Here is a 27,808-nt window from a genome sequence, read left to right on the forward strand (position 1 = left end):
GGGGTGCCAGTGAGCCATGTTGTCAAGTAGACACGCAAAGAGTAATGTGTGGGCTAAAGGCTCCACATGCTAATTATAACTAAATGAATGATTTCCCTTGCTTGCTTTTTTTTTAAGCCTTTGTCTTCCCTCATGTGTGTGTGCATGCGTGTGTACTTCTTTTTGTTGGGTCTTTCCATTGTCCTTCCTAATAAAGATGTCTTTCCCTCTGTGTCTCTGGAATGGCTAAACATCTATCCATAAATTTAAAATCTCAACAAAAACACTTAAATTTTGGACATAATAATGTGTCATACCATTAGAAGTACCAGGACCTAAGTGAAGTATTGCCTCATCTTAAGGACAAAAAGACAGCTATAAAAACAAATGAGGTAATTAAAGAAGGAAAACTTTGGGAAGCATCAGAATAATTTACCAGTCATTACTACTAATTTGCAGTCAAGTTCTGTTTTCAGAAATTATATTTAAAGGAGGAACAGGGGCTAAGGGAAAAAATATCTACAATGAGCTAGAGAGTGTGCTGAACTTCTGAAAGCTGTTTCTAGTTTGCAACCAAGTGTGGATTTGGAATAATTGCCTTGTCTAGTAGGGTATATGCACAAAAGTAGACACCATTTTGAGAATGAACAAACTGATGCAAATGGGCAGGGTCAGATTCCCTGACAAGCAAATTCCCATAATTTCCAGCTGCCAGGTCACCTTTCTAGGAGCAAGCTATAGCTGCCCTTCATTTTTCTGAGAAATGTACCAAAAGTATTTGATGTTCCATTGATTGCTGGGCAAATAGCCAGTTGCTCTCTAGGGTGATCCAAACCTGTGTGTAGGGAAGGATAGTAACCTTTCAAACCAGATGATTCCAAGAATGCCTTAGCCAATTATTTGGTTTGACTCAACTTGCTTTGTTATGGAGTTGAAATATTCCCAGCCAAAATAGTTAATTCATGAGTAATTAATACAATAAAATGACCCAACAAAGTCAAGAAAAATTTGTTAAGAAACTATTACGTGCCAGACACAGTACTAAGCATGCAAATACGAAGAAAGGCAAAAAATAGTCCTTGCTGTCGAGGAGCTCACAGTCTAACGGAAAGCATATTCCAACAGCATATAAACAACTATATACAAATAAGATATAGACAGAATAAATTGGAGCTAATCTCAAAGAGAAGGAGCTAAGACTAAGGAGGACTGGGAAAGGCTTCTTGTAGAAGGCAGGACTTCACCTGAGCCTTGAAGGAAGCCAGGAGGTGGAAATGAGAAGGGGAAAATTCCAAGCATGGGGAACAGCCAGTGAAAATGCCTGGAATTAGAAAATGGAGTGTCTTGTGTAAAGAACAGCAAGGAGGCCAGTGTCACTGAACCTCAGAATATATGGAGGCAGAATGGGAAGAGTGTGTAAGAACAGTGGAAAAGGAGAAAGGGGCCAAGTGATAAATAGGAATTGATATTTGCTCCCAGAGGTGATATGTGTGTATATGTGTATATATGTATGCATGTATATATACACATACATACACATATATGTATATATACGTGTGTGTATTGCATGTGTGTGTATATGTGTGTCCACATAGTTGTAACCTGTGTTTTTTATTTGTAATCATATGTATTATTTTATGCATTTAAAAACATTATTCTGAAAAGGGTTCAGCAGGCTGCCAAAGAGGTCCACAACACAAAAATAATTAAGAACTCCTGCTCCAGAGTTTAAAGCCTTTTAGTAGCAGGATAAGACATTAATACAGATATCAAAACCACACAATATTACAAGAAAAGTGGACTAGAGAGGTACAAAGCAAAATTCCCAAGAATTCCTGCGTTTCTATACTGCTGTTCTTCTTCCTATGTTATAGCTACTATCTATGGCATCTAGATCAGTGACCATATATAGGCAGCTTTCCATTGTGTATGGATAAGTTAACCTCTTTCAAATGACCGTGGATCTCATTGAAGAGGAGTAGTAGTTTTCTGGGCTTCATAATGTACTCAAACTTGAGCATCTAGAAACCCTTTGTACTGCTAGAGAATCAGTCAATCAGTCAATTTAGTAAGTATTTATTAAATGCTTACTGTGTGCATAACCGCAATATTGTAATGATGATCAAGACAACTCTGAAGGCCTCCTGATGAAAAAAAATATCCACCTTGAAAGAGAAAAATGGATGGACTCTGACTGCAGATTGAAGCTGGGAAAGCCTTTCCCTTCACTTGTTTTCATCCAAGATAACCTTGATGTCTGTGTATTGACCATCCTCATAAAGATATTATATATATAAGAAAACACGTATTGGTTTGGAAATTGCCAATGTTTTCTTGGTTGCCTTCTGGGGGTGACAATCTTTTTTTGCCCTTTTTGAATTTTCTCCTTTTAGATATCTCCAGAAATCAATCTTTATTGCCTTTCAATTCATATTTTTTTCTATTTAGTCAGATCTGCAGCTCTTTCTTGCTTTGGATCCTTAAGGATCCCTACCACTAGCTCATAGGACACAAGATACTAAGATGGTAGAGCCCAAATATGATGGTTCATGTTGATAAAAATAGACTGCTATGAGACTACCCATAGATGTGTTCCATTTGACATCTGGGTTTTTTTTTTCCTCCAAGTTTCATCTGTGAATGCCTTTAGGATGACCTAGTTTGACTGGATCTCATGCCAAACTCTCTATAGGCCCATTATCTTCTCAACTGCTCTTCACTATTTAGTGAGACGATACTTCTCTGCCTTTCATCCTCCTCTACCTCCTCCATGTTTTTCAAGTCATTTTGTACTACAACCCTGAAGTGTTATTTCTTTCACTATTCTTGTGGTGCTTTGCATCACCTCAGAATTGAGGTGATTGAGTCAATATCATCTCATTAAGTTCCAGGTTTTTCATAGTCAATGGTTTGTTCACACAGGTAGGGTTGAAATTGTTATAGCCACAAATATGTCATCTTTAATCTTCTAAATTAGTATTGGTTTTGCTTTATCCAATCAATTATCTGTACACAGTCAGAAGTGACCAGGTATTTCCTGCTTGTTCAGATGTGCATAATCATTCAAATAATTAATAGCTATTATTTTCTATTTGCATTAGCAATGGTGAGAGAAAAGTGGACAGCATGCATATTCCATTAGTATCCATGTTATTACAAAAGAAAATAAGAAGGGTCTCCCAGCACATTGGTGTACTCCTCTGTGGTAAATTTACAGAATAACATGGACAGGAATCACACAAGACAAGTAGACATTAGTGGTTTGTATTCTGTATTGTTGGACAGAGCATCCACATCAATGATATCATAAATCTGGGGTATTGGAGTCAATTTAATGTTTTACAATGTCATTGGTGTTTACCCAACCAGTATCTTTATTGTCTTCATGGAAAAAATATTATATACGAACATGAAACAGCATTAGCTTACTCAAAATGAAAACCCGAAAAGACCTTAACTTAAAAGGGCCAGGGCCTCCCATTGCATCCTGGGCCATCCATCTCCAGTCATCCTGAGGAATATCTGGCCACTGGACCCAGATGGCTGTGGAAGAGAAAGTGAGGCTGGTGACCTTGCACAGCCCTCCCTCACTCAAATCAAAGTCAATTGCAAGTCATGTCATCATCTCCCTGATGTCATGGTCCTCTTCGGGAACGGACAAACATAACCTTTTTAATTCTTTGATCTTGAGCTAGATTTTCCAAAAACATTTTTGGTCTTCCTCCCTTGTGTCTGCCTCCTCACGTAAGTTATGGAGTATGAGTATATGAGGAGCTAATTTTTTTAGATTCGTTATAAAATTTATTTTAACTGTGGGCCACATGCCAGAGATTTTTCTAAAATACACAAACCTTTAAGACCTTAAATTAATCTTATCAACATGTATTTTCTTAAAATATAGAATTGGCTCAAAATGGTTTATAGAAACAAGAAGTATGTCTGAAGTGTGAAATGACAAATGTCTTTGGGCCCAACAGTTTGTGCAACACTCCCTCTAGTGTTTACTTTTAAGCCCCGAAAGATTTTTAGTACATAAACCAACAGTAAGCCTTCTATCTAACAGCGAAACATTTCATTAATGAGATTAAGGACCTTGTCATCAGATAAAGAGAACAAAGCTAAATCCTTGACACAGATGAAAATTAGATCAGAGCAAAGTGAGGTTCTTTCCTGCCACTGAGAAGCAACTTTACAAGGGAAAAATTTCAAAATTACTGGTAAATATAAGATATAATGATATGATACAAATATAAGATATAATACATATATATATTTAAAGTTTACTTTAGTAGCTACTCCTAATTTATTGTGAAATTCATTGAGTATGTATTCTTAATGGAAAAATAAGTTCTGTATTTTACATATGTACATATATTACACATAATAATTTGCATGAATTGTAACCTGATTAAATATTGTTTAAGTGTACTATTAAAAAAACATTCAAGACCTTATAACTTGAGTTTATTCTCTCAAATGTAGCTTCAAAGGCTTTATAGAGGGGCTTATGATATTCCACTTTCCCCCTTAGGATTCTACCTGTAAAGTATTACCTCAAATTCCATAGAGAAGGAAGATTAAACTTCAGTGGATCTACTTATTAATCGTTATGTATAAATGTGTATATGTATGTATATATTATTAAGCAAGGAACATTGATTCATCTGCATTCATCAGGGTGAGAAAGGAAAGCACATGAGTTTGTAAAATTCTAAGAACCATTTCTTTCCACACGTAATGCAAAGGAGTCATAGAAACTATAGAGAACAGACATTAGGGAAAAGCTTTGAGGTAGTTTAAGTTTTGTTGGCCCTACTACATATGGTATTATCAATCCTTTCGGTGTTTTTATTGTTGTTTTTAAACAGGGAAAATTATAAATAGCTCTTTCTGCTTTCACAACAATAAGTAAATTAGAGAAATTTCTGTACAAAACCAATTTGAAAAATTAGTATTTTGGAAAACATTTTTATGGCTACATTTCTACTTTTCTTAGAGATCTTTACATTTAATAAAGTTAGTTTAAAAATAAGGTTTTGAATCTGTGAGGTTATGAAGTCTTACGTTGGCTGGTGATTCTTGGGATAGTGTTCTTCTATAGGCATCAGCATGAATGCAAACACAATAATCTTTGCCTTTTTATATCAAGTTTAGTCTTTTCAATAGCCCCAAATAGAAGCATTAAAATAAATATATGTGGTCTCAGCTCATAAAGTGAAAGTAGTCAATTTTCAACAGAAACATGTTTTGGAGTAACACGTTTCCGTTTGATACTGCATTGAAAGTAACAACCTAACAGCTAGCACTTAATTTAGGTTTATTTTTCTTTTTCAGCAATGGGGAACATGAAGCCTTCAATTCTGATGTTTACTGTGCATCTGTTATGGTTGAAAGGCTGTCAGTGTGCACCTACTTGGAAAGACACAACTGATCTCCGTGAAAACCTAAAGAGTAGGTTTGCTTTCTTTATCTCTCTTGTCCTGATTCTATGCACCACTGGCATTTACTACGGCTCACAGTTAAGAGATAACAGCTTTCATTACAGCCCTTCAGTTTCATGGTGTTGTAAAACTTTCTCTAGGGCTGATTGATATTAAACATAGAGGCTGCAGAGACATGATGCCAAACATCTGGACAGAAATGGAAAAATTTGGCCAATTATCTGCATACTTCTCCATAGCCAGCTGGTTGGTATTGTAGAGATAAAACTGACTATTTTTTGACAGGATTTCCAGTATCATCCAGGTGTTTGGTGTCACATAGATAATGAACAATGAAATGATATTTCAGTTTTTTAAAAAAAATTAAGCAATGAAGATCATCTTTACAGTTATCCTTATACTGTGGATAATTAAATAACAAATATATTGCATCTAGCTGTTCTATGATCATTAATTGTGTTCTCATTTTAAGAATTAAATGTGGCCTTTCCTTGATAATGGGTATTTCATATATATTGGCAATTAAATTTGCTGAAATAGAACAAGTTAGAAAATGCTTTGAAGGTTTATAATTACTCTTTAAAAATCCAATTTACTCTTGTAAAGAGGAGGGGATACCAAACAATGAATTCTAGCCCTATTAAATCAATTCATCATGAATGAGGAAACAGAGTATTCAAAGAAAAAGATTAAAGAATCTTATTACTGGGGGAAAGATCATGCCAATGAATCAATTATGTTTGTTCAGAATTGTAAATAAAATGGAGAGACTGCGGCTTTGCTTTAGGGTACTAAATTTAAAGGGTGTTTGGGAAACCACTGACACTCTCTACCCCATGGTGGTGTACTACAGTACTACACCCGAGATGAATTTTCTTCTGTCCTTCCCAACCACCCAACTCGGCCCAGGTGCAGAAATTTCCAGGCATAGCTCTTTGTTTGACGCTTCCATGGAGGTTATTTGAACAAAGACTGGGGTTACAGATTATCTTCAATGTCCTGGTTGAATACATTTGGTTTGTGCTTTTTATTTTTTTAAATGGCAAAACTTTGACTCCCAAACGAAATAACACATTGAATAAATAAAAATAGGTCACTGATGCAAGTGACAAGAATGAGGTCCAATTAACTACAGCACACTGAGGCGCTCATAACACATGAACAGAAGGTATTGTCGGGGTGGCAGCTTATTGCTGATTCATTATGAAAGGCTTTCAGAGTCAGATGCTATAAAAGAGCAATTAGGCCTCTATTTAAGGGAATGAAAAATCGGTGAACTGGTTTTGCAATGTAGTTGTGTAATCAAAGCAAAAACCAAAAGCCAAAAACAGATCCTGTGCTTCTCTTAGGCTTGTCTGTGGTTGGAGAGCAATATGTGGATGAAGAGGTGAAGAAAGCTTTGATTGGAATTAAGCAGATGAAAATCGTGATGGAAAGAAATGAAGTAAAACATAAAGAGCTAATGAAAACCCTGAAGAAAAGCAGTAAAGAAAAACAGGTGATTGAAAATGGTCTTGTTTCCTAAACATGCCAAGAAAATAGACTGTGATGGTTAGCCCAATTGAGCAATTGTTTCCTCCAGCATTCATCAACCAACAATCATTTTGGTTGCATCAAGAATCAGCTTCCCAAATAGGCATTTACTGTATTTGCTATGCATCGATGACATCACTATCTGTGCACACCCCACTAGGAGGGAAGGGTTCCAAATGGATTTTTTTTTTCCAAATCCGTTCTTCCTGGGAGAGTGTTCTCTTCTCAATAGCCATGCCATATCTGACCAAAGCAGCAATCTAACAAATTCTCTCTTCTCTGAAACCTTATATTCAGGTTAGGTAGGGGAGGGTTTGCCTGAATTATCACCTCTATGTTTTCTTCTTAATAGGAGAAGACCCTGTCCCTTCCTCCCAAGCATTTCCCCCAAGAAACCAGTTGAACATTTGTCCAAGACGTCCAGATGTGTTCATCTCAAAGATGAATAAATGTCTTAGTAGATCTCCAAAGTGGATGCCAACCCCATACTTTCCTCCCTCACTACAGGTTCCTGAAGATTCCTAGAGGGGATCCATCTCCTCATCCTGACTGTGATAAAATTTGGGTGAATTGTGCAGTAGGGAATCAGGTACTAGAAATGAATTCAGGCAGACCTAATTTTAAAATTCACCTCCAACATTTACTATGTACATGGGGTATGACCATAGGCAAGTCATTCTCCAAACCTCTGTTTCTTCATTTGCAAAATGGGGATAATAATACCTATAGTCGTTAACATCATGGATTTGATGTGTGGTTCAGATGAATTAATTTATATAAAATGTTTTGCAAACATTCAAGTGCTACATAAATACCCACATTTATTCTCTGGTGACCTTCTTAGTCTGTAATCTGTTAATAATGTAACTAATAAATGCCCTGAACCTAAACACTAGAGTTAACCCCATATTGTGACAAATAAAAGGCTAGAGAGAGCTTTGTCTCTATGACTCAGGGGTTCTATGAAATTTTTACTTTAAGTAAAAAAGAAAGAAGAGAGTTTATCAAACTGTAGGTTGACTTTGGTGCCTGGCAATTTTCTAGAACACATTTTTAATGGATTTTGTGTTAGCTTACAGAAAGGGAAGCAATAATCTCTAGGAGTTAGCATGGGTTCATCAAGAACAAGGCATGTCAGACTATTACTCATTTCCTTTTATAATAACTAGCATTTATATAACACATTAAGGTTTTCAAAGTGCTGTACATGTTATCTCATTTGATCCTCACAACAACCCTAGGAGGTAAATGCTATTGTTTTCTCCATTTTACAGATGAGGAAACTGAGGCCAAGAAAGGTTCAGTGACTTGACTAGGGTTACACATCTAATAAGCATCTGAGGCCAGATTTGAATTCAGGAAGATGAAATTTTTATTCCTGACTCCAGGTCTGGTGTTCTATACTGCACTACCTAGCTACCCCAAAATACAGATTTCTAAAGCCAGATTTGAACTCAGACTTTCCTGACTCCAAGTCCAGCGCTCTTACCCACTGTGCCACCTAGCTCTCCCTTTTTTGACTGGTTTACAACATTGTCCAGATCAAAGGAACATCGAGTGACATCATATACCTGCATTTCATCAAGGGACTCGACAAAGTCTCTGGCACCCTGTTTGTAGACGAGATAAAGAGATATGGGCCAGCTGATAGTACAGTAAGGAAGTTTCGGAGCTGGCTACATAAGTCAACAATGGATAATGTCATCCTGGAGAAAGGTCTCTAGTAGAGAGGAACTAAGGAAGGCCTGTCAAACTTAAAGGGAGTCTTTCTGTGTCTAGTAGAACATGTCCTCACGTGAGCTCCATAGCACAGATCTTGAGGAAGAATAAGAACAATTTAAAACTTCACGGAATCAGACTGTCCAATAGATGTTTGAGGCCCTGAGAAATTAAGGGACTTGTCTAAGGTTACTCAGCTAGTGAGTGAAAGAGCTGGGACAGAAACGTAGGCTGTCTGATGCCAAGTCCAATGCTCTTTCCACTGGTCCCTGGAAATGTCCTGGAATCGTCTAAATCTATTTCATTCTCATGTAGCTTTGGGCTTATGAACTTTTATGTTTTCCTGTTATTTGGTATAAGATTTCCCCTCCCTCCTCACCCCAAGCAGGAGGAAAGGGGGGAAATTGATTTCCTGATGATTTGTTTTGTTTCACATAAACGTAGCATATTTCTACACAAGGGGCACTGAGACAGTGAGGTACTGGGGATGATTCTTTGGGCAAAGCTCATTTCCGTTTCCACTTGTTAAACAGGGAGGGAAACAAAATCTAGTCATGGTCTCCAGATATGAAAACTTTTGATCTCCTGGTCATCTCTATTTCTGGGGCCCTCACTACAATTCTGAGGCCAATTTCTCTCAACAAGCCATTTGTTAAATGCATCTCCCCATAACTGAGAGAGTAAGAACCAAGTAGGAAAAACATTTGAAAAGGATGCTGAGGTCTCAGAAGCAGGAAAGGGGCCTTTATTACAATAGCTGCCATGTTTTAGGGGAAGCCCTGATTAAACTTAGACAAACTCTAGAGGATTTTTTCCAACTGCAAGCCCCAAGGACCGTTCTTTACTCATATTAGCAATATTGAACTCCCTCCAAATGAAAATAAAAAATAAAAAAAAAAAACCAAAATGAATAACTTCATAAAAAGAAATACCTAATAAACATAAAAGAAAAAAGAATAATTATCATTAAAATTTTTATACTTAACTAGTCAATCAACTAGCATTTATTAAGTGCCTACTATGTGCCACGCTTTGTACTAAATGTTCTATGTGGAACTATACATTCACATTTTATCTCATTTGATTCTCATAGCAGCCCAGTGAGGTAAGTGCCATTATTATCTTCATTTTACAAACAAGGAAACTGAAGCTGAGAAACATTAAGTGACCTGACCAGAGATAAGTTTGGAGTTGACTAATAAATATCTGAGTCAGGATTTGAACTCAGGCCTATCCTGACTATAAGTCCATCATTCTAACCAATGTTCCACCTAGTTGCCCCAAAGAAGATGATAGAAAACAAAAATTGAGTGACTCTGAAATCATAATGTAAGACAATGGTAAAATATGATTTATAAAAATTTAATTTACTTAGCAGAACACGTTTTATGTTATTAATCAAGGGAGAGGTTGGGATTTATTCTACAAGAGCTTGGGACCCACACTTTTTCATTCCGGGATCCTGCATTTCAGGATTCCGTGCACTATTTCAGAGTTGCAAAATTCTTTATTAATAATAATAATACTTTTTAATCTTTACTTAGGGCTTCTTACTGAGTATTCTAGAGGGCTTTAGCAGTATTAACTGGTGTCTCTTCTAATCATTTTCTATAGCATAAGGAAAAGGTGAGGCGCAGAGAGGGGAGAGAGCCACACAAAGTTAGAAAGAGATCATTCATCCCCTGAGTTACTAGGACAAAATGGAGACCACCAATGAAGCTCAGTTGGTGGATTGCTCCACAGTTTCTGCTTTCCATACTCTGAAAGGGGTGGGAAGATAGAGGGGAGTCCTTGCCGTCACCACCAAAAGGCACCCACTAGAGGGTGCTCTTCCCCTTCCTATATCACGCCTGTGGCCATGTGTCCCCAGCTAGACTCCTGGACAGCCCCAACATCCCTGCCTTTTGATAGACAGTAGTATTTACAGGCATGTGAGTGTTCAGACACCCTTAATGTGGACGGGTCATCTGACCCCAAACATGTTGCTTAATATGTAATAGTTAACAATATATTCAGACATTCAGTGCAACTGAATCTCATGGTTTTATAAACTATAAAAGTTACAATTTACGCATTCACTTTGAGGCAGTCTTCCAGGTAGTACAAGAAATACGAGAGAATCAGAGTCTGAAAGACCTGAGTTCAAATCCTGCCTCAGACACTTACTAGCTGTGTGACTGGGCAAGTTACTTAACTTCTATATGCCTCATTTTTCTCATCCTTAAAATAGATATGATAATGGAACCCACCTTATAGGGTTGTTTGTAGAATTAAAGGAGTCAATATATGCAAAACACTTTGTAAACCTTAAAAAGCTATATAAATGTAAGTTATTGTTTTAGATTTTTAGAGCCCCTAGGTTTTTATTTTTCCTGTAGTAACAGTTAACATTTACATATCACTTTAAGGCTTGCAATGCACTTTACAAATATTATTTAATTTGATCCTCACAATGACCCTGAGAAATAGATGCAATTATTATCCCCAATTTGCAAATGAGGAAACTGAGGTTGAGAGGGATCAAATGACTTGCCCGGAGTCTCACAGCTGATGTCTGAAGCAGGAATTGACCACTGGTCTTCCTAAATTCACTGTGCCCACCTGGTTGCCTTTATATCATCTACAGAGAGAATTGCTTGACCAGCGACTACTTCTGTCCTATCCAAATAGACAACAGGAGCTGCTCTGTCAGCTGCTGAGAGAGTAAAGGAAAACGGGTTGGAAAAATAGCTTAGAAACACTCACTTTAAAAGCAGCAAGTACCAAGGCACTTGACATTGAAATGGCATGTTATTTTCTCCCCCTCAATTAGGAGGCCCTCCAACTTATGAATGAAGTCAAAGAAAGACTGGAGGTGGAGGAAAGGCGATGCCAGGTGTCTTTGACAGGTTTATGGGATGAATGCAAGTCTTGTCTGGAAAGTAGCTGCATGAGATTTTATACAACCTGCCAACCAAGTTGGTCCACTGTGATAAATAAGGTAAGCAGAAAAAAAAAATAGGTCTCAGGATTTCAAGATTCCCAGAACTCAACTAAGTTCCCTTCTGGCTCCAAATTAGTGGGGTGGAGGGATAGGGAGGAGAGGACAAGGGGGAAAGAAAGTTAACAAAAGGGACTATGGAGGGGAAACGGGATGATTTCCACAAAAGAGCAGGTATAAAAAGTGATAGGTGGGCCAGCCACCATGTGACAGTAGAGAAGAGATGGACTGCCCAAGTATTGCTGTGACATCAACACAATATTAAAAAGAACCAGATGGAGCCCCCCAGTATGTTGATTAAATCCCCACTGGAGGATGGATAGAATAACCTCACAGGCAAGAATCACACAGGGTAAGAGTATGTGAATTTCTTATAATTTGTACCAATGGAGACACTGCCAATGCCAGTGAGATCCAGATCCATTGAAATATCTTAAATGGAGGACAGAGCATACTGTCAATTTTTTGTGCTAATGGTTCAATATATTTATACTTAAATAGTTTACAATTCTTCATAATCTATATATGCTATTTATACAATGCTATAACACTATTGTAAGAAAACAGTAATAAGGTTTCATTCATTCCTTCATTTTTTCCTCTTAGAGTGGAGAGTCTCCTTTGCACTCTTACCTCACCCACTCTCACATGTATAAAATTGACTCAGTTCATGGGAATATTATCTAAATACTGGGGTCCCTGGTCAAGAAACACAAACAGAGAGGTTACTTACATACTTTCAGGGAACTGTAGGTTTGTCAGTTTGGGCACTTCCTCCATCGATGCAGATAGCAACCTTTCTACTCTTTACTAAACATTGTTTGTAAGTTGCCATTGCTGGAAGCCTCTGAATTTAGCTAGGTTCTCAGTCGGAAGAATGTGATCTTTTACCAGGCATGTACAAAATCTTTCCAAAACCTGTCACGGCTTGCTTTTTGCTGGCATAGCCTTAAAGTGCCATCACATGAAGCATCAGAGGAAGACCTTAGTGGATCCATATGCACTGGGGCAGTCTCCATACTAGAGATGCCTGTTTCACTGTCCTGAAATTCTTCCCCTTCCTGTAAGACTTTGCAACTCTGACTCATTTAAATCCAATTCATACACGAGTTAAGACATCATCGGTGATATCATTGGTCCTCTTCAAAAAATGAAGGATGAACAACATTGTTGAGACATGAGCTTGATGATTAAGATTGCATGCCAGTATTGGACAATGCTAAGGAAAATCAGAACAGCTTCTTATTTGTCAGTGCCATATCCAATTAAATAGAAAGTAACCCCCAGGATAAATAAGAAGCTAAATTTACTTGGCTCTCCCCTAAACTAGATCTGCTGGGCTTTTGTGATTGCCTCCAATCTTTAATCCATCCATAGTGTGCTGTGTTTTGGGGTCTTGTTTTGGTTTTTTTTTTGGCTAGGCAATGGGGTTAAGTGACTTGCCCAGGGTCACACAGCTAGTAAGCATCAAGTGTCTGAGGCTGGATTTGAACTCAGGTCAGTCCTGACTCCAGGGCCAGTGCTCTATCCACTGTGCCACCTAGCTGCCCCTGTAGTGTTCTGTGAAAAGTAGAGGTCTTACTATTAACTAATCAGCAATGTGATTCAGAGCAAATCGTTTAACCCCTCCACCTCAGTTTCCCTTCTGCAAAATATGTGGGTTGGATGAGATGATTCCTTCAGTTACTTCCAAATCTAACATTCTTTGATTCTATAAAACACTACAAGAGGTTATCAACATAATTAAAGATACTCTGGCCAAGTGTTGGTGCAAACCTAATAGATCATAAGACAAAGTATATGACTTTTCTTTTCATTTTAAATAACTGCTCTCAGCATATAGACAAAAGTACTTTTACATACTAAGTTGTATTTATTGAGCCTGACAAATGGTCAATGGTAATTGTGTTTACTCTTTTCTTCCTAAGACTGATTTTTATTTGTTACTTGTTTTTTTGTTATTCCAGGAACCTTTTTTTCCAATCAAAACTTTTAATAATTGAAATATAATTAAATACCATAAATAAAACAATATTATGTTATAGTAAAGAAATATTATATATGTTTTCCTTATGATAAAATAAATACTATAAATAAAGATGATAAAAGAATTAAAAGGACATAAAACATAACTCCCTTATGACAGGAACTGAAGGAAGATCCCTGCAGATAGTCTGAGCTCCCCAATATTTGACAGCTTACTCTGCCCTGCCCCAAATCTTTTTATAATTCAAACAGCAGCTGTTGAATAAACATATCTATGCCTAGTCTAATGGTGGAGCAACACGGTCATGATCTACTTCTCTGCTAAAAGGACGCTAGCCAGTTGACTCATTTTACCATGGAATTCCTAGAATTCATTCCCTCCACAACTCTGCCTCTTAGAAACTCTAGATTTCTTCAAAGATGAACTCAAGGGCCACCTCGTATTGTGAGGTCTTTCTTGATTATCCCCCCCAGCTGCTAATGCCTGCCTCCAAAATTCTTTGATATCTATCTTACATGTATTCTTATGTTTACTCATATGTGTACATGTTGTTCCCCCAATTCATAAGCTCTTTGAGGACAGGAACTTTGTTTCATTTTGGTCATTCTGTCACTAACACCTAGCACAGTGCCTTTTATGTAGGAGACATTTTTTTAAAATGGTTAAAGGGAAATGAATAATTTGAATTTTGCTTAAATTCCCTATTTTGCTTTGCTGTTAGCAATACCTAACCAAGAATGAAGGTAACCCTGGTTTTCTATTCTTAGACAATTACTGCTTGGAAAACAAAGATTAGGGTGAAATATATCCTTCAGACCAAAGCTGGTTTTCAGCGTGTGAATTACTCTTCTTTGGTGTGGAGGCCTAACTTAAATTTACTTTTATTGCTTGTTCCTTGGCTTCTTCTTACGGTTGTTTTTAAATAAAGTCGCAGGATTTCTCTATAGATAAGGTGGGAGCTGGAATGTGAAGAGGGAGGTGAAGGGTTGTCAGATATAATAGAGAGGTGTTGCAATGCAATGCAAAGGATAGTGGTTGGCCAAGGCAGCCAGTTATAAAACTAATTGTAACCCTGTTAAATAGTCCCAATTCAGCCACTGTTCTGCGTATATGGATATTTACATATGGAAGTAAAATAGGAGAGTATATATATGTTGTCTGCTTTCAGAGGCACCCAGGAAGACTCCTTTGCCTCCCAAAATACCTCCCTTGCTAACTTTTTGATATGTGAAATCCAGCGATTAGAATTTGGCTTAAACTAAACATTGCCTTTGATTTTTGAAAAATGTAAATTCTCTTGGTAGAAGTAACATACTAAGCCCTACAAATTATATACATCTCAGAATGAATATTTTACCTGATCCTTTCCCAAGAGCTCGTTTTTACAGGTTAAGGCAAAGAAGAAAGTATTCAGAAAGGACTGAGGGCTGAGAGCATACAACTAAGAGAAGTTAAAGAAAAGGACTTCAGGCAATCTTAAGCTTATTCATATTTTTTTCCCAAAAATCTTCTTTGGATACTATGCATCTTCTGGTATTCTTAGTATTCCAAATTCCATTCCTTGAATTTTGGTTCCATAGTAATATCATTAAACTTGAGCCAATTTTGCATCACCAAGATTCTCAGGTCAGAACTGTCCTGGAATTTAATTCAACCTAGAACATTTTTGTTGTTGTTGTCATTTAGTCATTTTCAGTTGGGTCTCACTCTTTGTGACACCTTCTGGGGTTTTCTCTGCAAAGATACTGGAGTGGTTTGCCATTTCCTTCTCCAGATCGTTTTACAGGTGAGGAAACTAAGGCAAACAGGGTTAAGTGACTTGCTCAGGGTCACACTGCTAGGAAGTGTCTGAGGCTGGATTTGAATTCAGGTCTTCCGACTTTAGGCCTGGCACTCTATCCACTGTGCCACCTACCTGCTTCAGTAAGCACTTAATAGAACTGAAATGAATGATTAGTACATTATTTAAAATGCACTGATTATTTCTAAGGTACCCAGGAATTCAACCCAGCCATCATCTAAGTGCTTCCTATATGCCTGCAAGTTGGAAATTTTAAATTTGCTAATAGAAAGGGCCTAGATGTAAGGTAAGAACTTGAATCCATTTCTATTCCCCTACAGATTGAAAGCTTTTTCAAGAAAATGCCTCAATTAATTTTTCCTTTTCGTGAGGATGAAGCAGAAGCTCTTCCAGTTACTGAAAAGTCAGACGAGGAGGATGCTCAGCTATCCCAAATAGAGGGCACATTCAGCCAACTGGCCATGGATGTGAACACACTATTCAACAGGAGCACCAATGTCTTCAAACAGATTCGGAAAGAATTTGACCAGGCTTTCCAAACATATTTCATCTCAGACGCAGACTTAACAGAGGCCTACTTCCTTCCAGCTTTATCAGAGACAACTCCCCAAAACACAAGTCTTCTGAAAAGCTGGGACATACCCAATTTCTTTCAGCTGTTTTTTGATTTCAGCAAATCAATTTTGACAGGTATTGGTGAAATGATTACTGAAATGCTAAAAGGAATGAAGAATTTACCAGAACAAGTGAAAGGCAAGTATTATAAAAATGAATTTGATGTCACCATCTTTACCAATATCTAGTCTTGGGTAGAATAGCAAATGTTAGTTTTGAGTAGTTCGTGAGATGATAGGATCATAGATTTAGAGCTTAAATGGTCCTTAGAGGTCATCTAGTCTAACACCCTAATTTTATAGCTGAGGAAACTGAGGCCCAGAGAAATGAAATGATTTACTCAAGGTCACTACAAGGTTACTACAAGGTTACTACAAGGCTGTAAGTGGCAGAGCCAAGATTCAAACCCAGATCCTTTGATTCCGAGCATAGCACTCTTTCTATTACCTCACTGCCTCTTTATTTATTGTTTCTGAAGTGTCAGTCTGTGATTAAGCAATGGTTCCAAGATTTTTACACGGATTTTTCCCCCAGTTTATTCACTTGGGTCCATCTTCTGAATGAAGTGGGCAAATCATAAGTAGCCATTCCTTTATGACAAGACACTTCACCCTGACAGGATGTGAGCTGAAGGCCCGTGCCCCTGCTTATTGACTGATATGTACTTCATGCCATTTGGGGAACAAGGTGTTATGAATGTACTCAGCTGAGAATGAACATGCTGAGAAAAGAACAAACTCACACCTTCTCTACAAGTTAATTCAATCCACTCTAAACCATTCATTTCACAAACTTCCTGATGACTTCCTTGCCATGTCACAAAGTTTGTCTTCCTTACACATCAACCACCAATCAGTTGTTTGAAATGAAATACCAGTCTACCTCCTCGCTTCGGAGAAAATCATCAGTATGGGTAAGAGGTGATGGAAAGAAAGCATTTAGATAGAAGATGGAAGAAAGTGGTATACTCTTCATATTTTTGTTGTTCTTCAGTCATGTCCAACTCTTTATGATGCCATTTGGGGTTTTCTTGGCAAAGATACTGGAGTGATTGTCATTTCCTTTTCCAGCTCATTTTACAGATGAGGAACTGAGGCAGACAAGGTTAAGTGACTTGCCCAGGGTCACACAGCTAGTAAGTGTCTGAGATAGAATTTGAACTCCAGTCTTCCTGATTCCAGGCCAGAGCATTCTATCCACTGTGTCACCTAGCTGCCCCAACTAAGGGGATAGCCCAAAATTAAACTCTGCTATACTTGTTTGTCTTTGGGAAGGTCCCAGAAAGGTATAATTCAGGAAGGCATGTACCCTGCTCTAATCCCAGCACTTTACACTGAATTTTTAAGTGAATGTTACTAATGATGATATCAATATAATAGTCTATACTAACCTGAATTACAATATACCTCCAAAAATAGAGTCCTTTCTCAGCATTGCATCTGATGACTAATTGTGTCCTGATGACTAATTGGTCTTGTGTATCTAGTATCTCATCTTTTCAATCTATCCTCCACACAGCTGATCTGATCATACTAAAATGTCTCCCTGACTTCAGGCTCAGGGCTTTATCCATTGTGCCATGTAGCTGCCTACTCTTTATATTTATATAACCTGTATTTAGTTTCTCGCACCAAAGAACTGCACAGAGCCCCACAGTTCTATTCCTCTGTTTAAAATTATGTCTTTTGTTTTTGCATCTTATTCATCTCAGAATATGTCCCTCTCATCCCCATCTACCACTTGGTGAACCTTTCCTTGTAACAAAGATTGAAAAAGAAAAAAAAGAATTTGTCAAAGATAACCAGTACACCAACCACAATTCCCAACCTTTCTAATTAAGGGAAGGAGGTATATTTCTCCTTCTCTGGGGCCAAGCATAGTAATTATGATCACATAGCATTCAGTTTTTCTTTATTGTTCTTATCATTTTAATCATTGTGGCCATTGTTAATAGTTCTCCTTTTTCTCCATACTTCACTCCCACAATTCTATTCTTTATGACCTTCTCTAGATACTATCTGGGACTCAGTGTCAAGTTCAAGAAATATTCAACTAGATTTATATGCAGGTAGAACTCAATGCCTTACCCTATTTTCTCTGAGTCATAATGCAGGAAGGACAGTGAGCCATAGAAGAAATAGGACTGGATTTGGAGTTTGAATCCATAACTTTTAATCTATCCTCTTTAAATCTATCCTCTATCATTCACTACCAATGTGATGCTGGGAAAAGAGCATCATCTCTTTAGGCCTCAGTTTTCTCATCTTTAAAATGAGAAGCTTGACTTATTGAAATTTGACAACATGTCAATCACTAGGACACTGTCAGTGATCTTTGAAAGGTCATTGAGGATGTGAGAAATGCAGAAGGTCTGGGGAAAAGGAAGTATCTAAATTTTTGAAAAAGGAAAGAACAGAGTCTGAAAGCTATAAGCTTTGATTCCTGGCACAATTCTAAAATGTATTATCAAGGGGATGGTCAGTGAGCATCTGGAAAAAGAAACAGCAATCACAAAGTGCTGGTGTGGGCTAAATCAAGGGCAGTTCATCCTGGACCTTTTTTTTTGACAGGGTTACTAGACTTCCAGATCAGGGGGATGTTATACATGAAGTTTATCACTATTTTAGTAAAGTATTTTACAAAGTCATGTTTTTCTTATGGACAAGATGGAGAGATGTAGGGTAGACAGTACTACATTAAGGCAGATTTGGGACTGATTGAATGGCTCAAACCAAAGAGTAATGATATATCTTCAGTGATATGCACCCCAGATTTGGCAGTCAATCAACAAACATTTACTAATCAATAACTCCATGCTATGATCACAAAGAGGCAGACACAACTAAAACAACTGAACTATTACAACAACTATATGCCAGAGACTGTGCTAAGCATTATGCTGTTTAACATTTTTATCAACAATTTGGATCAAGGCATAAATGGCATGCTTATCAAATTTTCAGATGACAAAAAGCTAAGAAGATAGAGTTAACACATTGAAAGTGTTGTTAATAGAAAGGGCCTAGAATGTAACAGTGAGAATCCAAAAAAGGTTTTAACAGGATGAAACCTAATAAAACAAAATTTAATAGGGACAAAGTCTTGCACTTGGCTTTTAAAACCTCCCAAATGCAGTATAGGAGAGGTATGATTAAATATCAGGTCATGTGAAAAAGATCTGTGGGTTTTATAGTACCCCATACTGAAAATCAAAAGCTAAAATGAGTGAAGGGACAGCCAAAAAAACCTCAATACTTAGGCTGCCTTACGAGAGTTATAGTCAGTCTGCAGGATGAGGGAGGTCATCCTTGCTCTGAGGTGCCTGTGTCTTAAGCACACAGTATTCGGAATGTTATGGTCAGTCCTGGGCACCATATTTCAAGGGAGGAGATTAACAAACTGGAGAAGATCTGAAGAGGGCAGCCAGGATGGTGAATGGACTTGCAAGTATGCTATAGGAGGAACAGTTGAAGAAACTGAGGCTATTTAGTCTGGAGGAGAGATTTAAGGGGAACATGATAGCTGTTTTCAAGTTTTGGAAAAGTGGAATAACTGTCACGTGAAAGATGAATTAGAGTTGTTCTGTTTGGTCCCAGAGGACAAAACTAGAGCCAATATTTGGAATTTACAGGAAGACAGATTTTAGCACAATGCAAAGAAAAACTTCACAAGAATTAGAGCTATCTCCAGGTAGAATGGGCTACCCCAAATTCTCTCACTGGAAATCTTCAAGCAAAAGCTGGATGACTCCTTATCATGTAAATTGTAGAAAGGGTTCTTATTACAGGTACATGTTGGTCTAGAGAGATGGCTTCTGAGGTCTCTTACAGCTAAGCCCATATGACTGAGTGACTGTATGATCTCTAAGCTCCCTTCTCATTCTAAAATGCTATAATGCTATAATTCTTTAAGCCATGAAAGCTCATGCAAAGAATTGTGGGATAAGATTCTTGTAGATGTGGCCCAAATTAAACAGGTCAGAAAAGGAAAAAAAAATTGCTTCCTACAGATAACAGTTATTTCTCCATAATAAAAAAAGAAAATCTTATTTCTTTAAGTCAGGAGATAAGAGTTTATTCTGGGTTTATCTTTCACAGTTCAGCTTGAAAAAAGAGAGAAAAAGATTTTCTCAGAATTTCTTTGTGGTGTTTAGATAGCAAAAATTTTCAGAAACAGGTGTTGCTACATGGTCAACACCTGGAGTAAGCACTTGTGCATTCTTGAACTTGTTTCTTGCTGGGCTCTTTCCCAGAAGAAAGATGAGAGGAATGGATTTTTTGTTGGCTGACAACTAACTGAAATAGTTGCAGCTGGCAAAATAGAAGGCAAGCTCTCGCACCAGCTAGCTAGCTCTGCATGACTGGCATCTCCCTGGGAGTGACTTATTTTATGTAAGAGTTAGAAACTGTGCTGGATTTCTCTCCTGTACCTTTGCGGTATAGGCAGAAATCAGTCAGATAGACAAACTCCATACCTGGAATAATAGTTAGATTCAATGACCAATGTTTTTTTCCTAGTAGGATATGCCTTTAATCTGGCAATCATTTCTGAACATTCTCCAAATGTTCAATAGGAGAGACATGGTCCTAGACGAAAAAATTCACTGCCAGTGCCACTACAGGGTAGGGGAGTTTGGGGGGAGGGGAGAAACTTATTCCAATAATTTTACTGGACATCAAGTTTCTTTGATATGTAGGTGAATTTAAATGTTTCAAATAATACATCATCCTACATAATAATAAGTCATTCTTATAAAATGCTTTACTGTTAGAAAGTGCTTTATGTATATTATATAACGGAGGTGTCTTACTACATATTTACATATTTTGGGATATATAGGTATTAATGAATATAATGCATATAAAATAACAAGACAGGTTGGTATGGTAGATAAATAGACATCCTCAGAGTAAGAAAGAAAGAGAGAGAAAGGGAGGAAGTAAGGAAAGAGGGAGGGAGAGAAGGAGGGTAGGAAGAAGGAAAAGATGAAAGAGACAAAGAAAGGAAAGAAGGGAGAGAGAGAGAAAGAGAGAAAACTAAGGTGTCTCAATGAGAAGTGGCCTGAGCAAAGTCACACAGAGATAGTAGATGTTGATGGGGGTGGGCGGGATTACATCCAGGTGATAGAATGATAGATTTAGGCTAGAAGGGAATTCAGAGATCTTCTAACCCAGCCCCTTTACTTTACAGAAAAGAAAGCTGAGGCCCAGAAAAATGAAATGATTTGCTTAACATCACATGTGTACGTTTCTGGATACAAGCTAGTATTCTTTCCTGGCTTACACCATCATTTCTCCTAGTGCAGGGCAACTTTGTATATTCCAATGCTCTGAAATGAGGAAAAATGTTAATATCTGCCTTCTCAGCTTTCCATGGCTCTCTTCCGATTCACCACATCCATTGAAGACCCTGCCTTTTTCCTTGCCCCAAAAGGACTGAAACATCAATGTTCAGGGTAAAATTCAAGGGAAAAAACTCATATCAGTCTAAGCTCCTCTCAACCTTTTGACATACAAGTGGTCCTAGCCAGGAAATACGTAGATCACTAAGTGGTATCCTCATTCCTCACCATAGATCTTATTCTCCCAAGGGAAGTAAAGTAAGTGTAGAGCTATTTGGAAGGTTGCTGCAAACCAGATGCCAAGAATACTAAGGCTACCTCAGAGAGCAAACAGGCATTTGTATATGGGTGTGGGATTTACTGGCACTTTTCCAATGGGGAAAGGGAGCATGCCATATTGGTCTACTGCCCTTGGGAAACCTACCTAAATATCCTGGTATTATGAGATTTTGCCAGCTTTTATTTGTAATGGCAATCCAACTGTAGTGTCTGATGGCTAATAAAGTTCCCTGGGACAAGGCAAGAAGAGATACTAGGAAAGATTAATAAAGATACCATTTTATTATCAATCAGTCAATAGGTATTTATTAGTCATAAGCCTACCTATGCCGGTACTGTGTTAGGTACTGGGGATAAAAATACAATGAATAAACCAATTCCTATTCATAAAGAGTTTACAGTCTAATGGAGGAGATGGCAAGTACTTCTATAAGTATATACAGCATATGTATAAAAAGAACACAAATAAATACAAAATGGTTCAATGCAAAGTAGTTTGGGAGAGAGGATACTGGTAGTTAGGAGATCAAGAAATGCTTCATAGAAAAGATGGCACTTGAGTTACATCTTGAAGGAAGAAAGGGACTGAGGCAGAGGTGAGGAGAGTGTATTCCAAGCATGGAGGAGAAGGAGGAAGAGGATGATGATGATGATAATTGGGTAATAGTTATTAGAGAGGCAGCCTTGGAACCAAGACAGCTTGAATTAAAGTCTCACCTCTGACACATACTGGCTCTGTGACCCTGGGCAAATAATTTCACCTGTTTGCCTCAGTTTCCCCATTTAGACCTCATTTGTACCCCCCAGGGTTGTTGTGAGCATCAAATTAGGTAATATATGCAAAGCACTTGGCACAGTGTCTGGTACATAGTAGGCATCATATAAATGTTAGCTATTATTATAACTATTGTTATTATTATTTGCAAGTATCGATAGAATGAGTTCCCTCAACTCAAAGTTCCATATGCGAATGATATCATTAGTCTAGTCCTTAACCCTAATATTAGTGTAGGGCATATGTTGCCTATGTGCCTTATGTGTAATGTCCATATGGGTAATCTAAATGCAGATCATGATGAAGTATGGATATATATCTCTGAAATCACCCACCCTCTCCAAGGGAATTTTATTTTTTCCTGGAGGGGAATAGGAGAAGGGACTGCAAAATTGGAGGGGGTACTGAACTAGAATTATATCCATCTGTCCCCCTAAATATTGCTTGTCTAAGGGAATTTTTTTTAGGTTCAAGTCACTGGGCACTGCCCCTTAAAGAGGAAGGGGTAACCCTGGGCTTACACGCATAGGTCTGTAAATGCTAGTTATACAAAAGACCATCACAAATACTGAATTGTGAGCAAATCTTTTATTCAAGCTGATAGCATACAGGAAAGGAGCCAGTTGACTATGGGAGCCAGCTGAGATTTCATTTAACCAAGAAAGAGAAAAGCTTCTTCCTCACCCCCACCCCACATTTCACTTGAGGGGGATTTCCCAGAAGTCTCTAGGGAGGCAAGCTGAGATTTAGAGACATAGTGAGGTTCTGGCTTCTTTCTTTGTCTGCTGCTTCCCAAAGTCTTTTATCTCTCTCCACATGTTTTTCTCCAAAAAGTGTCTGGAACCATGTGTGTCTTTCTTAAAGCTGGAATAAAGAATGTGTCTTTCCTCTCCAACATTCCCCCTACCACCTCCACCTCTCACACAGGCTGTCATCAAGAAACCATTTCCTCCACCCATCAGGAATTATGCCTAAGCAGCAGTATGTAAAACAGTTAAAATAGTTAATAAACACCTTGTGGACATGACTTTGTACTAGTGTAACATGAAAGATTCTAGGAAAATTATGTCCCTGAACTAGAAATGTGCATTCCATTGTATGTCCAAATTTCTAATATACTACTCTAAAATGTTGTAGGACTTGACTTACGTAGTTTATTGTTCACTTTTTAATTTGATCTCTCTTTTGAATGAAAGACAATTGACATAGCTTTAAATTTCTTCCAGAAATACTGCTGTCTCACTCTCTTCTCTTTCACACATATATACACACACATATCAACACATATATATGTAAATATGTGTCCATATGTATGCACATATATACACACATACACCTGCATGTTTATTACATTGTGTACAGAGGTATTGTCTATATTTATGTGTGTTACACGTGTGTGCATATAGTAGTATTATATGCATGCGTATACATGTTATATACATATATGTACGTATATGCTTTATGTCTTTTCTCAGTCTTTGACTTCTACTCATATCCTTTGAATAAAATACCTTTTTTTCTTATTGAGAGTATCAGTTTTAAGAAATCACATTTGTATTCACTAGAACTGAAACCGAAGTGAAATCAATATAGCAATAATTTCTCTTTCTCCAGAGCCCGACAAAGGAGGCATGTTTTCAGAGGTTTTCCCTGGACACAACAGAGTACCATGTAAAGAGCTTAGCCAGAATTTGTCTGGATGTTCTGAATTTCATGAAAGATGCCAAAAATGTCAAGAAAACCTCTTGCAAGGTAAATTAATGTTTTCTTATTTGTTTCAATACACATTGATTTAATAAATAAGTTTCGGAGCTTGGATTTTATTGATGTTGTTACTGTTATTTTTAAAGCATCTTTGGTGTACAAGGCACCAGGCTAGGTGGGAAAGGTATACAGATGAGTAAGAGATAGTCTTTCCCCTCAACAGCCTTCTAATCTCCTAGGGGAGATAAGATATGTACATAAAAGTTTCCTAGTACAAAATACAATATGGTATGTGTCCTTTTTGGAGGTCCAAAGATTTGCTTTACAAGTCCTTTTAATTCACAAATTGTTTTCCTTTCCATATATTTCTGCATTTTGCTATTTGAGGTATGCTTAATCTAGATTTCAAAGCCTGTTACTGTCAGTTATTTTGGTTTGCCTTTCCATTGTCTTGGATTTCTCATAGTTCATGATGAAAGATTAAATACAGGCTAATGTTCCCAACAGAAAAGAACACTAATTATATCTGCTAATTAGAGTAAGTTATTACTACTTACTAAGAAAAAAGAAATAATGCATTAAAAGCACTGTTTAATAATAAATAAAATTAAAATGCAATTGAAAAATAAATAAAGCAACTCTTCCCATTGGATAAATTGTCCAAGTGGAATAAGGCAAGATGGGGATAATGCTGTGATTCTTTTAGTCTGTTGAAATGCTATGTTACTGTGGCCTTCAAGAATTCTTTTAGCTTCTAGGTATACCCACTTATACATTGGAGAAATATAGCTTGGAGGATCATGCGAAATTTTAGTTCATTTAATGTTTATTTAGTCATTTAATTTTAAAGTAATTGCACTGTTGGTTCAGGTGGCTTTGAAGAGAGTTGAGTGGCTCATTGAAGCAATCATTCTTGTGTGGGATGGGGAGGGGCCCACTGCATATGTGTGCTGAGCAGGGATGGGTTTTTCCCTTATTTAATGGTTTGTTCCATGCTGTATGTATCAATGGATTTGGGGGGTAAGGAAGAGGGGAGGTGTATAGAGTCAGCAGTGACCATACTGCCAGTCTACCAGAAGTATAAAAGGACTGAGAAGGGCAGGGACTGTTGCTGAACAGCCTGAAAAGTATGGGAACCTGCCCACCAAAAGTGATGACACTGCAGAGAAGGACTTGGAGCACCCAGTGCCATGGTAGCAACAGAGGGGAAAAGGTAAGTATTCAGAAGATGCTGCTCCTCCACTGAGTCCTCAAAGTCACTGTTATGAAATGCTAAACTGAGTTTTTGGCAGGGAAATCTAGAAACTTGTGGAGAAGAGAGATCTGTCAGCAGGAGGCTATTTTTATTGAGTTTTTTCCCCTTTGTTAGTCCTGTCAGTAATAAACCTGTCTTTCGTTAAATGTTTCGTTGGCTCAAGTGCTTGCAGGGGCGTGTGGTATCAAGAGAGCAGGACTCATAATGTGTAAATTTGGAGTAAGCCAAACTGCATCTAATTATAGACGGCTTTCTGAGATTAGTCACAAAAAGGTAAGAGAGATATAGGACAATAGCTATTGGTGACAGGCAGATCAAGTGAAGAGTTTCAAAATTTTTCAACATGGCAGAAACAGGGATGTATTTGTAGGCAGCAGAGAAGCAGACAGTATACAGGGAAAGACTGAAGATTAGTGAGTAAGTAGGGACAATAAAGGGGTCAATCTCCTGGAAAGGACAGAATGAAGTGGAATGAAAAATACCTGTAGAAGGATTTGCCTTGGCCAAGAGACTAGAAGAATTCATATAAATCTATCCATCTTTCTCTGAATGTTTCATATTTGTTCTATTTTAAAAGGCAGTAACACTCTACTAGTGTATCCCAATTTGTGAAGCTATTTCCCAATCAATGTATACCTGCCTTTTTTCCATTTTTTTGCTACTACAAAAGTACTGCTATGACTATCATGGTGAATATTAGACTTTTCATTCTGTCTTTGACATCTTTGGGGTACGTGCCTGTCTGCTATTAGATCTCTGGGCCAAAGGGAATACAGAAATAAAACTCCTTTGATACATGCTACGTATGTGATAGTGGGAATTCCTTTCATGTATGGTTTGGATTAGGTAGAGACTGCGGTCTTTTCCAAATCTAATGGTTTTTGCTTTTTTTAATTGCGTGTAGCACTTTTCATTCATCTTGGTATTTCTACCAATGCCTAGGACAGTATTCTTGAAGAGTAATTGATGGTTGCTGAGTTGAATTGTTTTGTTTGGGCTATGCCTAAAAATAGATAAAGATTGAAGAAGACAGTTTGATTGAGCATAAGTTCACCTATATTTCAGACAATCAGTGAAAATAAGTCTTCCGAGGTGATAACTATTGGATGGGAGTTGGTATTTCATACAGTAGAGCTCACCCTAGCTATAATAATGTCCATCATAAAAATAAAGAGATTCTTTGAAAGAGAACCTTTGTCCAGTAATATGGAATGGGGAGGCCTCAGACTCCAGGGTGTTCTGCAACAGAATCAACCATAGAAGTCTTTGGGATCCCTGAATGGTCAAGAAAAGGGAGAATTTGACTATCCAGGAATATTTTCCGGTCAAGTTTTTTTCTTCTTCCTCAGACTGCCCTAATGTCCCTGAGCTGCACATGAAGTTTGATGAAGCCTTTAAACTGGTTAACATTTCTGAGCAGCAATATACTCAGATTTTCCAGATGACCCAGCATCACATGGAAGACATGATAGCCATGATGGGGAAGATGAGGGAGAAGTTTGGATGGGTGACTGAACTCTCTCACTGGACCAGAGGATCAGAAAATATCTTCAATATTATAAAGGTGATGCCTCAAACTAAAAAGAGAATTCATTCCCCTCCCAGGAAATGACAAGTTGATTATATGTGTATATTGCCACTGTATTAGCATCCAGTATGGGATATTTAATTTGGTACAATTTGAGGTTTTTCAAAAACATAGAACCTTAAAAAAAATTAAGTGTTTGTGAAAAAAAACCCAACAACAACAAAGTCCTATGGGCTATCATCAAAGAATGTAAACTTCTTGAGGTCAGGGACAGTTTCACTTATGTCTTTGTAACCCCAATACTTAGCAGTGCATGGCATATAAGTAGCCCATTAACACCAAAAGCTCTAGAATTTAAGAAAATCTAGAAGGTTGACACAGTGCTTTTTTTTTTAGCCACAAAGCAAAGAAAGTACAGGTAGTAGAATGTAATTTTTTATTTCAATACTATTTGGATCAATTGGTGGTTCTGGTCAATAATTAATGCTTAATTGAAATATTTATCTTCCATAGCAAAACTGACTTTTAAAATTGTGACATAAAATTGGTAATTCAACTAAGCCTTAAATATGTATAAAACTCTAGTAATCTTTATTGTAAATACATTTTCTCCAGGTAGCTCCAAGAATTGGTGAAGAAAAGTCTGCTAATTCAAATGACACTCTGCTTGAAGTGAGCATCCTAACTTCACCTACTTTCACCATCAAAGTCCCCCAGGATGTCAGCATGGAGAACTCTGACTTCATTGAGCATGTGGTTGGGAAAGCTTTGCAGTATTACAAGCAACATTTTTGAGCCTTGTAAGCAATTCAGCCTCATTGAGGGTACTTTCTTGAAATGTGTTTATCTCTATAGAGAAGTAAGGGCAATA

At 37.6% G+C, this 27,808-nt stretch overlaps 1 protein-coding gene across 1 annotated transcript; it reads left to right on the forward strand.

The window, feature by feature from the left end:
• The first annotated feature begins 5,324 nt into the window (after positions 1-5,324).
• On the forward strand, positions 5,325-27,732 carry LOC114031768 (clusterin-like protein 1). Its single transcript, XM_027846884.1, has 7 exons — positions 5,325-5,430; positions 6,770-6,918; positions 11,485-11,652; positions 15,761-16,193; positions 24,065-24,202; positions 26,759-26,973; positions 27,553-27,732. Exons 1-7 carry the CDS (start codon positions 5,325-5,327, stop codon positions 27,730-27,732), a joined length of 1,389 nt encoding a protein of 462 aa, XP_027702685.1.
• The last annotated feature ends 76 nt before the right edge of the window (positions 27,733-27,808 follow it).

The sequence above is a fragment of the Vombatus ursinus genome, unplaced genomic scaffold (assembly GCF_900497805.2).
Source record: "Vombatus ursinus unplaced genomic scaffold, bare-nosed wombat genome assembly UNPS02015255.1, whole genome shotgun sequence".
Lineage (NCBI taxonomy): Eukaryota > Metazoa > Chordata > Mammalia > Diprotodontia > Vombatidae > Vombatus > Vombatus ursinus.